This window comes from Colossoma macropomum, unplaced genomic scaffold (genome assembly GCF_904425465.1).
Source record: "Colossoma macropomum unplaced genomic scaffold, Colossoma_macropomum, whole genome shotgun sequence".
In the NCBI taxonomy this organism is placed as follows: domain Eukaryota; kingdom Metazoa; phylum Chordata; class Actinopteri; order Characiformes; family Serrasalmidae; genus Colossoma; species Colossoma macropomum.
The window spans coordinates 33,247,113-33,261,825 of NW_023494807.1; the positions used below are offsets into that span (position 1 = coordinate 33,247,113).

At 39.3% G+C, this 14,713-nt stretch overlaps 1 protein-coding gene across 1 annotated transcript; it reads left to right on the forward strand.

Moving 5' to 3' along the window:
• The first annotated feature begins 288 nt into the window (after positions 1 to 288).
• On the forward strand, positions 289 to 2,922 carry LOC118796915 (alpha-amylase-like). The gene is made up of 8 exons (XM_036556064.1): positions 289 to 303; positions 989 to 1,186; positions 1,314 to 1,496; positions 1,688 to 1,821; positions 1,911 to 2,033; positions 2,311 to 2,403; positions 2,519 to 2,644; positions 2,727 to 2,922. The coding sequence occupies exons 1-8, from the start codon at positions 289 to 291 to the stop codon at positions 2,914 to 2,916; spliced, it is 1,062 nt and encodes a 353-aa protein (XP_036411957.1). The 3' UTR covers positions 2,917 to 2,922.
• Positions 2,923 to 14,713: the final 11,791 nt, after the last annotated feature.

The window sequence follows — 14,713 nt, forward strand, 5'->3', positions numbered from 1 at the left end:
AATGAGCTGAAGGACATGATCACCAGATGCAAAAATTTCAGTGCATCCATATAAAATTAATTTTAGTGCAACCGTGCAACTATATATAATGATTAATTAAATAGTCAAAAAAAGGAATTTATGTATGTAAAATTCTAAAAAAAATAGTTTGGCCTGCTCATGTGTTTGAACATTTTAAAATAAAAATGATGTCACAAATTAAGTCAAGTTTAAAAGTGCTCAACTATCTGAAAAACTTTTATCTGCAGCACAACCAATAACAAACGACTTTTATTTTGACATGCCTATATGAAAGAGGGGCCAGTATTGCATCATAAAGAAGATCCCAAGTGACCTTCATGGTGCAATACCACAGACACAAATTCACTAAAAAATGTCATTTTTGAGTCGTGGTTAGAACTGTTCTGTTTACGATGTCAGGTGGTCTGACCACAGGAGAACCATGAAAATGTGCAATTATTATAATAATGTTTACTTATTTACAAAATGTAAGTATAAACTCAATATGAAAGACAAATGTTTCTATGGGTGTCTAAGTAGATGTCTGTTAAATTTGAGATTAGTCTGAAAAGTCAGGCGGCAAATGGAGCAACCAAACCAGCACAGTTTAATAACCGAAATAGGCAATTAAAAACTTTGATAATACTCACAATACATAAGACAGAATGCACATTGTTGTAAATGTAAATACATATGCAGGTATAAAAATGCACATCATGATTTTTTGAAAACATTATTTGTCATTGACCAAAATACAGGAGTAATTTTGTGTGTCTATATTTATGCATGTGCATGTATATACCAAGTTCTCTTTGATTTATGGTGTTTATGTAAACTTTGTTGTGTTGACATTCTAACTGAGGGTGTGGAGGTGGGACAGCATTTATTGTTCATATATGCTATCACTGTGCATCTCGTTTTCTGCAAAACAAGATGGTTCACAAAGAGAATTGCAACTTTGGTAAAATTGTTTTCATTGATTGTGTAGGTGAACATCTATGTGGACGCTGTGATCAACCACATGTGTGGAGCTGGTGGTGGAGAGGGTAAACACTCCAGCTGTGGCTCATACTTCAATGCCAACACAAAAGACTTCCCTTCAGTTCCTTACTCAGCCTGGGACTTCAATGATGGAAAATGCTACACCAGCAGTGGAAACATCGAGAACTATAACGATGTTAACCAAGTAAGTAAATGCGTCTCAAACTGTAACTTGCATGCTGAATTTTTTTATGCCTAATTTTTGAACTGTTTTAATGATGACAGGTGAGAAACTGTCGTCTGGTTGGTTTCTAGATCTGTCCTTGGAGAAGGACTATGTGCGCGGTAAGGTGGCCGAGTACATGAACAAGCTTATCGACATGGGTGTTGCTGGGTTCAGAGTGGACGCCTGCAAGCACATGTGGCCTGGTGACCTTAGCGCAGTTTATGGACGTCTCAAAACTCTCAACACCAAATGGTTCTCTTCTGGCTCCAAACCCTTCATCTTCCAAGAGGTTTGAATGAATTTTATTTGCTTTCCTTAAAATGAGAAGAATTAGCAGTGTACCTTTTTTTTAAAAAATAATATACTTAATTTGACCTTTTTAATAATAACATATTTCGCTGTACCTTTTTTGATAATTTATTTCATTTACATTCATTGAAGCTCTTCAACTGAACTACCTTAACTGGAAAACTGTTGCAGGTCATTGATCTCGGTGGTGAGCCCATCAAAGCATCTGAATACACGGGATTGGGAAGGGTGACTGAGTTCAAGTATGGTGCCAAGCTGGGTAACGTTATTTGCAAATGGAACGGCGAAAAGCTGAGCTACTTGTCGTAAGTTAATGAAGCGACTGTTTGTTATCAAGTTCTCAATCTATTTTATTTTGGTAAGTTAATGTGACCAGTTACCTTCTTCTTTCCAGCAACTGGGAGGAGGGCTGGGGTTTCATGCCCACTGGTAAGGCCCTGGCATTTGTTGACAACCACGATAATCAGAGAGGCCACAGAGCTGGAAGTGCATCCATTGTGATATTCTGGGATTCCAGGTATTAGAAGTTACAAAACATCAGTGATAACGGCACCTGTTTAACTGTACACTGTATGACCATTTACGGTAATTTAAGCAAGGAAAACATCTCTTTCTTTCAAGGCTTTATAAGATGGCTGTTGGTCTGATGTTGGCCCACCCCTATGGAGTTGCCAGAGTGATGTCCAGTTTCCGTTGGACCCACAACATTGTCAATGGACAGGTACATGAAGTTTTTCCCATTGTTCATTTTGGACTTCTTGTTTTCTGATGTCTTCAATTCTTTGCTTTCTCAGGATCAGAATGACTGGATTGGACCACCCAGCAATGGCGATGGCTCAACCAAGCCTGTGCCCATCAATCCAGACTCTACCTGTGGAGATGGCTGGGTCTGTGAGCATAGATGGCGTCACATAAAAGTGAGTGCCTTTTCTTAGCTGTTCTAATAAACAATTTTACCTGCTGACACTACCAACGATAATTCCAATTACACAATCTCCACAGAAACATGGTGATTTTCCGAAATGTGGTCAATGGACAGACTTTATCCAACTGGTGGAGCAATGGTGGTAACCAGATTGCGTTTGGCCGTGGCAGCCATGGTTTCATTGTCATCAATAATGATGACTGGTAAGGCCACACATTTACAGAGTAAAATACTAAAACCTAAATTAAGTGCTTTTGTTGTATGAATTACAGTGATTAATTTCAGGGCCCTGGATGCAACTCTGAACACCGGTTTGCCTGGAGGAACCTACTGTGATGTGATCTCTGGCCAGAAGGAGGGAAGCAAATGCACTGGAAAGCAGGTTCAGGTTGGAGGAGATGGACGTGCCTATTTCAAAATCAGCAACTCAGAAGAAGATCCATTTATCGCTATCCATGCTGACTCTAAACTTTAAATTAATGCATTGTGTAGATTAAAGGAAGTGCGTGTACACTCTTTCTTTTCTTGTTTGGGGGTGAAGGTGGGGGGATTTACCTAAATGTCCTCCCAGTCAACAGTTTCCAAATATTATCTGAATGGTACAGATCCCAGACGAGTCCCCAGATATTATTATCCTGAATTCTTCTGCAAGACTGTCTTCCCAGTCAACAATTTTCATCTGTTATATGAATGGTACTGATCCTGGACGAGCCCCCAAATGTTATAACTCTTAGTTCTTCTGCAGGACTTTAGTGTGAGATAAAAAAAAGAACACAAGCATGTTTTCTGACAGTCACTACATGCATTGTACATAAATCAAACTTCATCTGCAAATTTATAACCAGAATTATCCTATATAACACAGAACTGTTTAAGACCAATCCCATTTAGGAAAGCTGGAAGTGAAAAGCACTTTAGAATATTAGCTAGGAACTCCCAAATTACAATCAACAACACAAAAAAAATTAAACTTTTTAGTACTCAGCAAAAAAAATAAAAATGGCAATGGTGGACTGACTTTCTGCTTCCTTGCCATTCAGATACTTCTCTGCTTAGCTTTGCTATCTTTCATTTTTCCTCTATACTTTCAGAAATTTATGTAATTTTTTCATGCTACAGTGTTTACAGCTGGTAGAAATGAGCAATGAGTCCATATTGGAGCTAAACCCAAATGCTGTGCTACTTATAGCTCTGTAGTCTCATCCCTTTACTCCTGCTAGCACAACCCATCATGCTAATGCTAATGCTAAAGTTCCTGCTCAGAAACCACGGCGCAAAGCCAGAGCAAAATATCAGTTCAAGTCACTGCGTTTGCAGAACAGATTTGACCCACTGCAAGGCCTCAGTGAGTGTCCTAAGGGCAGTGATCATAACATAGAAAGAACCGGAAGTGTTCCCTGGTAGAGCCACTGGGCCCCAGGCTGTGGCCAAAGCAGACACCCTTCATTTCAGGGATGACTGTTGGTGTAAAAAAACACAACTTATAGTTCGATGTGAGTCATCATATATATCACAGGATCTGAGCTAAATGAAAAGCTTCCTACATTCCTGGCCAAATACACAGCAGTGAAGCGGATCATTGTTCAGGTAGGCAAGAATGACACAATTAAGCAGAAGTCTGAAGCATTAAAAAATGAATTTAACAATCTTTTAACATACTCAGGAAGCTCAATTGGAAGAGCTTTTTTGGGAAGAGAGAATTTTTTAGGTAGGATGAACTGCACATCAACAAGAGGGGAGTCAAATCTCTGAAAGAGAACCTCATTTTGTCCATGTGCAATTTCTCCACCCCCATTGGTGGAGACACATCAGCACTAACATCCAAAGACTCTGTCATCACTCCAGATCCACAACATATTTTCTCCACTAAGAATGCCCTGACAGCTCTGCATATCGGATGTGAGCCAATGTTGTTCAACTGTATCAGTGACTGGAGACAACAAAAAAACACACAAGCAATCCACACCATCTTCCATCTTTACCGCCTCCTTACCCCATCTGAGCTCCTACCAGTTGTGAAGTAGCTGGTTTCAGCTGGGATGAGGCTGTTGCTCTTTCTGTCAGCCAACCCCTTAGGTTCTGTGAAAAATTAGCCGGGTTTCTCCTCCAGCCTCAAATACTGCCTCAGTGACCCAACAACCATCCTCCCAATCACAATCACCAATCAAGGAGCTAGTTAAAGCTGCCACACTGCAGCTCAGCTAAATAGATGAACTATTAAACAGAGCTTCCTCAACACCTGCACCACCTCAAAGAAAGAGACAAGCTCCTCAACCAACAGAAGGGAAGCTTCACTCTCTATCTCATCATCAACAGGAGCTCCACCTGACCCTCCTCTGCTGAAAGGGAAGAGGTCACACTGTTTCAAGTAACCCAGCAAACTGATATTTCTCGGTCTGTGCGGCTACTGTGATGATGTCATATTTTCAAAACACGCTTGAACCTTTTGTTTCAGAAATTTCTCCCATTCCAATACTTATCAGAAACAGAAACAACAGAGAGTACATGTCAGATAATATGAATATATCCAATCTGCAATATGTAAAATGTCACAGCTTTTGGAGCAAAGTGCACAGGTTATTAAGTTAGCTCTTCTCAATATAAAATCTCTTACAAACATGTTCTATTTCATCATCATCTTTAACTGCTTAATCTAGATAGGGTTGCCATAGCAGTTGGGAGAGCAGAGAATCCCAGATGACCCTGTCCCCCGCAACTTCCTCTAGCACATTCTGGGGGCCACGAGCTGCTCCCAGGCCAATTTAGAGATATAATCCTTCCAGGATGTCCTAGGATGACCCTGAGGTCTTGTCCCGGTAGTCTGTGCCTGGTACCCTCCATCCTGATCACATGCCCAAACCACTTCAACTGGCTCCTCTCAATGTGGAGGAGTAGCAGCTCTACTCTGAGCTCCTCCTTGATGACCAAGATCCTCACCTTATGAAGTAGAGTGTAGCCCACCACCTTACAAAGAAAGCTCATTTCCACTGCTTGTATTCACGATCTTATGCTTTCGGTCATTACCCACAGCTCATGACCTTAGGTGAGGGTTGGGATGTAGACCAACCGGTAAACAGAAAGCTCTTCACCACTACAGTCCAATACAGTGACTGCATTACTGCTGCTGCCTGTCCCAGCCTGCAGCCGATCTCACGATCCCTCTTTCCCTCACTCGTGAACAAGACCCTGAGATACTTGAAATTCCTACACTTGGAGCAGGTCCTTTCGTTTTACCTGGAGTGGGCATGCCACTTGGAGGTGCTGATCCACATACCAGCTGCTTTACACCCAGCTGCAAACTGCTCCAGTGAGTGCTGAAGGCTGGAGGACAACAGCATCTGCAAATAGCAGAGATGCCACCCTCTGGCCTCGACACATAATGCCCTCCTGACCTCAGCTACGCCTTGACACCCTGTCCCTGAATATCACGAACTGAAGTGGAGACAAGGCACAACCTTGGCAGAGTCCAACACTCACTTGACTTAAAGCTGAGTATACAGATACAACTCTCACTCAGGGAGTACAAAGATTGAATGGCCTGGAGTAGAAGATGTGGCGCTCCATATTCCCAGAGGATCTCCTGCAGGATATTGTGGGGAATGTGGTCGTAAGCCTTTTCCAAGTTCACAAAACACATGTAAACTGGGTTGGCAAACTCCCATGCCCCCTCAACAATCTGCAAGGGGTGAAAAGCTGGTCCATTTTTCCACGGCCAGGACAAAATTCACATTGTTCCTCCTCAATCTGAGGTTCGACTATCGGTCAGAGTCTCCTTTCCAGCACCTTGGCATTAACTTTCCCCAGGAGGCTGAGCAGTGTGATACTAAGCAGCTTGCCAACTACCTCAGTGACCTCCACCAGGACAATGGAGTCCAGTGGCCCTGACTCCTGTGAGGAAGGTATGTCTCTCAGATTAAGGAGTTCCTCAAAGAGCTCCTTCCACTGACCGACAATATCCTTACAGGCACCAACAAGCTTTTGGCCACAGCTATGCCTTCCAGCTTCCGCTATGGAGGTTTGAACAGGGTCCATTCAGACTCCATGCCCCTTACCTCCTCCGGAGCATGAGAAAAGCTCTCCTGGAGGTGGGAGTTAAAATAACATATAAAATATCAAACGGGTTGACAGCTCAGCACATTTCTTCACCCGCATGTCCAGAACATATGGTCCGAAGTCAGATGAAATGACAACAAAGTCGATCATTAACCTTTAACCCAAGAAGCTCTAGTACCACATACACTTATGAACATCCTTGTGTTCAAACTTGGTGTTCGTTATGGACAATCCATGTCAACCGCAGAAGTCCAATAACAATTCACCATTCAAGTTTAGATCGGACAGGCCGTTCTTCCCATTCTTCCTCCAGGTCTCCCAGTCATTGCCAACATAAGCATAGAAGTCTCCCAGCAAGACTATGGAGTCTGTAGGCAGGGCTCTTTCCAGAACCTTGTCCACCTGCTCCGAGAAGGCCGAATGCTCCAAACTGTTGTTTGGTTCATAAGCACCAAGCCCTGCAATTTTATTTCGCATTGAGGCAACCCTCTTATCCACTGGGACAAACTCCAACTGCACGGCAACCAGCCCCGGACTCATGAGTGTCCCCACACCCACCCACTGCCTCTCACCCTGTGCAACTTCTGAGTAGGACAGGGAGCAGCCCCTATCAAGGAATTTGATTCCAGAGCTGACACTGTAAGTGGAGGTGAGTCCCGCTATATCTATTTGATACCTCTCAACCTCCAGCACAAGCTCTGGCTCCTTTCTCCCCAGTGAGGTTACATTCCACATACCATGAGCCAGTTTGCGCCACAGGGGTCCATGTCCCCAAGGACTTCCTTGCCATCTCCCACCATCTATAAGGCACTGCACTGGCCCTCCATGCTGGACCTTTGTGTGTGGTGGGCCCACATAGTCCCCTTCCCTTTGTACTTTTTTTGTTCCATGTTGCACCTTGTTCCTGGAGGAATGTAATTTCACTCCACTGTGTACTTGTACATAGATGGAATGACAATAAAAGCCTCTTGACTTGACTTGACTCATGTTGCCTTTTCAGGCTGAGCTCGGCTGAGTTACATGGGCTGCCTTGCCACCGGGCGCTCGCCAAGTAATACTACCCCCAGGCTCCTGGACTTTTGGATTGAGTTAGTCTTGGTCTTCACTCCAGACCTGTTTGCCTTGGAAGACCCTACCAGGAGCAAATGGCTCCAGACAACTTAGCTCTGAAGATTCCTAGGCCACACAAGCCCTTCCACCAAAGCCACAGTCCATTTGCTTGACAATTTTATTACAACCCCTGGGCTTGATTTTATGCTTTTTCCGGTAACCGTGTTTCTGTTAAGTAGTGCTGAAACCATATTAATTGATTTCGGCTAATGTCTCATGTGCTGACATAAAGGTTGAGATGTAGCTGCTCTTTTTGAGGATTCTTTCCAACGCAAGCAATTACCAATGAGTGATTTCACATCTTTGAGTATCTTCATGTGGTTCTGAGAGGGAAATTAAAAATATTACCAGTAATTATCTACTGGCCTCTGAAGTACAATGGTAATTTTTTGATTAATTTACTGATGTTATCTTTTATTTCTACAGATTTTGATAATTTTTGTTATTGTTGGTGATTTTAACATACATATTGACAATTCCAATGACAATTATGCCTAGGAACTCTGTGCCATTTTGGACTCTTTTGGACTCTCTGAGCATGTGACCAGGAGCACACACTGTCATGGTCACACTCTGGATGTGGTTATCTCAAGAGTTTTCAACATATCAGCCACTGTTAAAAATGTTGATTTGTCAGATCATTACTGTGTTTTCTTTCAAACGTGGACCTCACTAAACATCAAGACCAGACACATTTGCTTTAAGAAAAGGTTCATAAATGACAGCACAGCAACACTTTTCATGAGCAAAATGTGCTCTGCACCTGCAACCCATCTGACTCTGTTGATGCTTTGCTGGATAGTGTTACAGATGAGATTGCACCAGTTAAAGCTAAAACTGTGTTGTGCCAACAGAAAGCACCTTGGAGGAATGCTTCCGCAGTTTAACGTTTAATGTAGGAACGCTGAGCGCAGATGGCATAAAAACAAGCTTCAGATCCACAAAGAAATCTTCAAAGTCTGCATGATTACAACAGATTAATGTGCAAAGCTAGAAAATCCTTTTTCTCTAACATTATCAACAATAATATCAACAACAGCAGAATACTCTTTGCCATCATTGACAAACTAAGTCACCCACAAATATGGACCCTGAGTTAGTATCACCATAGAAATGTACTGAGTTTGCATAATTTTTTTACACAAAAATCCATAACATCAGGCAAGCCATTAACACATCTATATCCACTAAAGAGTCCATGTCCTCCCCATCACCACAAAGATATCATGATTAAAATGCCATAGTTCATTTCTATCAATAATGATGATACACTGATACAGTGAATCATCTCAAAACCTCCACTTGTAGTCTTGACATTTTACCAACCAACTTTTTAAAGAATATGTTTCTCTCAATAGCAGCGGATATACTTCAGATAGTGAACACATCACTCATGTTGGGCGTTTTTCCTAACAAACTGAAAATGGTAGTTGTAAAGCCTCTCTTAAAAAATCTAGAAGCAACTGTATTGAGTAGTTACAGACCAGTTTCAAATATACATTTCATTGTAAAAATGATTGTGAAAATTGTCTTTAAGCAACTTACTGGCTTTCTGTCCTTAAATAGCTGTGTAGACAAATTTCAGTCAGGTTTTTGCCCAAATCATTAGAAAGCTCTAATTAAAGTGATTAATGGAGTCTGGAAAAACAACTGTTCTTCTACTGCTTGATCTCAGAGCTGCTTTTGATACTATACCAAATTCTCATAGATGGACTTGAGAACTGGGTTGGGCTCTCAGGAGCTGTCCTAAAGCACTTCAGTTCATACCTGCAAGGAAGGGACTATTTTGTGGAAATCACTTTGTGCCCCAGGGTTTACAAAGGCTATGCATATGATACTCAGATTGACTTGACCCTCTTCGCAAACATCTGTGGTCACTTTGGCTCACTTTGTAAGTGCCTTGAGCTCATCACTAACTAGAGGGGACAAAACTTTCTGCAGTTGAATAAAGATAAAACAGAGATTATTTTATTAGGGAATAGCAATGAGAGGCACAGACTAACTGCCTATCTGGATTCAAGAGCCCTGACATATAAAGAATTAGTATGTAACCTTGGTATACTAATGGACTCTTTAGCAGTTTTAGCAGTTGTCTCATCCGCCCCTTTATTTCTAAGAGGATTGATCACTGTAATGGTCTCCTAACTGGACTCTCAAAAAAGACAATCAAACAGCTTTAGATGATTCAGAATGCAGTTGCCAGATTTTCACTGAGTGAAAGAAGGAACCCCCCATTCTTAAATACTTACACTGGCTACCAGTCTGTTCCAGAAAAGACTGTAAGCTGCTGTTACTGTTCTATAAATGTCTTAATGGTGCAGTACTGGGACCCCTTCAGCACTGTTTTAAAAAGATCTGTGGCATGAAGTTCAAGTTTTACGTTATGTTTATGTCACATCTTCTTCTGCAAGTTTTTTGGCTGGTTGCAAAGCAGAAATGCGATTACTCTCTGAGTCAGGTTGACCCGGAGTTTCCCTATTATCTGATTACTCAGGTGCATGTAAACGTGTTGATTGGATTAGTGACAAAAGCTGATTTTCTGCAGTTTCCAATTTATAAATTTCATGTAAACACACTCACTATTAGTGTGCCTATTTCTTCTCCTCTGCTATGACACTTTTTAATCTAATTTAGTTTTTAATTTTTAATTTTATTTTTAATTATTCTAATTTTATGTCTAATTTGACTTCAAATGTAATGATTTCCTCTTTTAAATCTATTGTTTTAATTATGTTTGAATCAAGTCTTTCATTTCTGTTCTTCTTTATTTTTTTAAATGTCTGTATTTTCTCATTTGTAAAGACAATGACAATGAATGACAGCAGTGTGTGAAAGGTGCCCTATTAATAAACTTGCCTTGCTTTTAATGCTCTCTTGGTTCTGACCTGGCCTGGATTGCTGAATGCTCCTTTGTTTTGCCCTATCGTAAATAAAGCTGAGTCATTTTACTTCTGCGAGTGTCTGGTTCGTCTGCCTAACCTGACAGTCTTTACAGTCTTTGTCTTTAAATTATATTAAAATTAGTTCGATGATCTGAAACATTTAAATGTGACAAAACAAAAGTAGAAGAAATTGGTGAGGGGCAAATACTTTTTCACAGCACTGTATGTGTTTTTAAAACTAAGTTTATAAAACTACATTTTAGCTTTATAGTTTTATGTATGTTTTGGTTATTGGTTTTCGTTTGAATGAACAGAAGAAAATAAATCTTCACAGATGAGCTCTGTGCTGTTTGAACAGGTGGGACATTTTGTATGATGACAAATCAGGTAACAGAATTTATAAATACACAGCAGCGTCTCTGAGTCTCCAAGCTCGGATCGCAAATGACCTCTAATAGTGGAGTTAATCATTATCTGTGCTTTGACACATGCAAAGTCACTCTGCTCACAAAACGTGTGTAGAAATCCCTCTGCCTCCCAAAATATTCTGTTCTTAATTTAGCCTTAATCTAAAAGCTATATCAGGAACCAAAGAGGTGTTTGTTTTTCCTTTTCTTTTTTTAATGCTGAGGTCGTTACAGTTCAGGGATTGGGATTCACTCCAAAAAAAAAAAAAACCCTCAAATCTTTTTTTCCCATTTTACTCTCAATATATTTATGTTGAAAGTAAAATGGGAAATCATTTATCATTAATTGATTTATATTGGAACTATCCTTTTTGAACTTGTTGACGTCAAATCTTCTGTTATTTTAAATAATTTATTTAAGAATATCAAAAAAAAAAAATCAAATCTTCTGTAATGGTTCATTTTCAATTTGAATTGAAGAACTGTTGAAAACCTTTGTAGGAATTCCTAATGGAAGTGACAAACACTGTAAGCTTATGATGTGAAAGGAAACAACACTGTCATTATTATTAGTAGTACTAGTAGTAGTTTTATTATTAGTAGCAGTATTATTTAGTAGTAGTTGTAATAATTAGCATTGAAACCAAATTGCTTGTGTCCACCATCTTCATGTCCTGAACTCAAAACAACAACAAAAAAAATTAAATATAATAAAATAATAATAATGTGGTGGCACGGTGGCGTAGTGGGTAGCGCTGTCGCCTCACAGCAAGAATGGCCTGGGTTCGATTCCCGGCTGGGCGACCAGGGTCATTTCTGTGTGGAGTTTGCCTGTTCTCCCCGTGTCTGCGTGGGTTTCCTCCGGGTACTCCGGTTTCCTCCCACAGTCCAAAGACATGCAGTCAGGCTGATCGGACATGCTGAACTGCCCCTAGGTGTGTCTGTCTGTCTGCCCTGCGATGGACTGGCGACCTGTCCAGGGTGTATCCTGCCTTCCGCCCAATGACAGCTGGGATAGGCTCCAGCACCCCACCGCGACCCAGAAGGATAAGCGGTTTAGATGATGTATGTATGTATGTATGTATGTATGTAAAATAATAATAATAATAATAATAAGAAGAAGAAGATTAATGAACAGTATCATTATTTCATTTAATTTCTCTTTATTTCATGTATTATTTTGTTTCATAATTCCATCACTATTGTTGGCTTAAGGAAAGAAATGGCCCTCATCTCGAAGTTGACAGAATATATCTTTTCAAAGCAGTTTTAATTCAGAAAATGTCTTACCTACATAAGTGAGCTTTAGAGAAGAGTGACTTTCTCAGGTTAAAGCCCCTGTATGTCCAGGATAAAGTCTCATATGAAGGTTTAATGTAAGTCAGCTTTTCTGAGTTCACCCAATTCAAACTTCTTAGTTCAGACAAACGTTCTCCTCACTCCCTTTCCTAGTTCTGCATCTCAGTTAAATAAAATATGTAATTTTTACTCAATGTCTCCACAATCTGGGACTCCTGCTTTCACACGACTCCATCAGACATTTTCTCCTCTTGGTCTTCCAGATGTGAACAGCTGCTCTGTGATATCAGTGTGACCTTGTCTGGAGGAAGTTTGGAGCAAAAGCAAGCGCTAATATTAAAATAAGCAAATATCCTGTGTTCTGGGAAAAAATGTCAGCTTATGACCTCAGTTCCTGACTGTCACAGCTGATCTAGTTTTGCAGATCTCTGCCCAAAATACACTGGTTCAAGCTCACAGTCTCCTGATGTAGGAGTGAACGCTGAGACGGTCACACCACTCAGGAGCCCCTGAAATTACTTCTGTGTCCATAAACGTTTAATAAACTGTAAAAAAATGTTTCTTGTTTGTTGAATGTCAAGTAATAAATTTACAAGTAACACACAGTGTTGTTCTGTTAATATGGTGTTCAATTAACTCGACTAGGTCAGTAACAAATAAGGAAAATTTACACATATAATTCATGTTAAGTTAGGAAAATACTTTACAAATATGTACAATTTCATCACTGAGTGTGATAAATAAAAGATATACAGTATATTAGAGAGTGCACACTAACAGTACATGCAATGTTTAATATTCAAATGTTAATAAATTACCTATCAATTCAACCTCAGTGATTGCATTTTAAATGTTCACAATGATTATCACTGTTAATAAGTATTATAGATGCTTGATAACTATGTACAGGTATATATTGAAAGGCATCAAAATGGACAATAACACTTCTGTTACAACATGTTTATAAGTCACCAAAGTCTTCATTATAGTACATTATTACAGCCTTATGGGGCTACTAGAATGTATAAGTATGCTTTTAAAGCATTATTGCAGGGTTATGAAGTAGTACAAGCACCTTTCTAACTATTTATGAATACAAGCTTCATAGAAAATGTTAATTTTTTTTGAGCAGAACATCTTGGTGGTATAATCAGCTTCCATGCAATTTATTACAGTTCAGAACATTTTATATTTTCTCTTTACTTCATTTACTATTTTGTTTCATTGGAAAGAGCTGATTTGTGCTTCAGTCACTGGACTATACTATCAATGTGATGTTTGGAGGAAGTTTGAAAAACTAATATTATAAAAAAAGAAATATTCTGTGTTATGGAAAAAGGAACTGAGTTACCATCGATTGCTCACAACTCCAGTTTGAACAATCAGAACAATCTGCCCAAATTAACACTCATGGTCAAATGACAGTGATGAAGCTGAATTTATGTGTCCAGTTTTGTGGAAACCATTTCTAAAAGCTACATTAACATATTGTGAGTGAAGAACCCCTGAACTAAACATTTTTCCTAACAAAAAATTTAACTTGATTAGTGCATTTTCATGAGTTTAACATAGTTGTGTAATGCAATATATGAAAAAAATGTATTTGTTAAATACATTTTAAAATGCATTTTTTGAGTTTATTATATTTTCAGTTGTGTGTAGTTTTAGTAAAGGTTACAGATGTAACTAAACGGTACTGACTTCTGTGATCTGCATTGTACTTTACATTAACCATGTACACCTGCAGTAAGACCCCCACACACAATGTATTTCAAAGATATCAAATCATAACTGCATTTTCACAGAATATCAATAGTATCAATACCTACAGCACTCGCTTTTGATAAATACATTTACATACATTTATTTTTGTCTACATACATATATTTCCCCGTACATTTAAAAATAAATGTATTTTTAAATATATTTGGTCAATATGGTAATATATTTGGAAACATTTTTAGTGAATGTCTTAAGCATGGACTAAAATGTACTGACATTTAAAATATGTAAAAATCCCCGTCTCCCTGTTCTTCATATGGGCAGGATAGAGAAAAGCTGATTTATTTCTGAGATTTTGTGCCAATAACTGGCATTAACATGGATCTTCCAGCTTTATTCTTTGAATAGTTAATAAAACACTACTTAGAAATATGAGATGGATCAACCAAGAAATAGGAATAAGTTTAGAATAGACTTTTAAAATGTGTAACCAAAACAGTGTTGAATGTGTTTTTGTGTGGTTTGACTGAGTTGGAGACACTTTTACACACTTCCAATTAAAAATAATACAAAGGTCAGATAAACACATTAATATAAGGTAACTATATTGCATGATTGGGATAGAGAAAAATTAACCTTGCACTGCTCGAAAATATAAGTTACAGAACGAATGTAATTTCCTGCTGAATATTCTGGAAGACTGAGGAGTTTTCATGTGAGAAAGTGATGTTGATTAGCAGGTGTCTTACTTGGACATATTACAGTTAGAAGATTAACTTCTCTATCAGGGGACATCCTG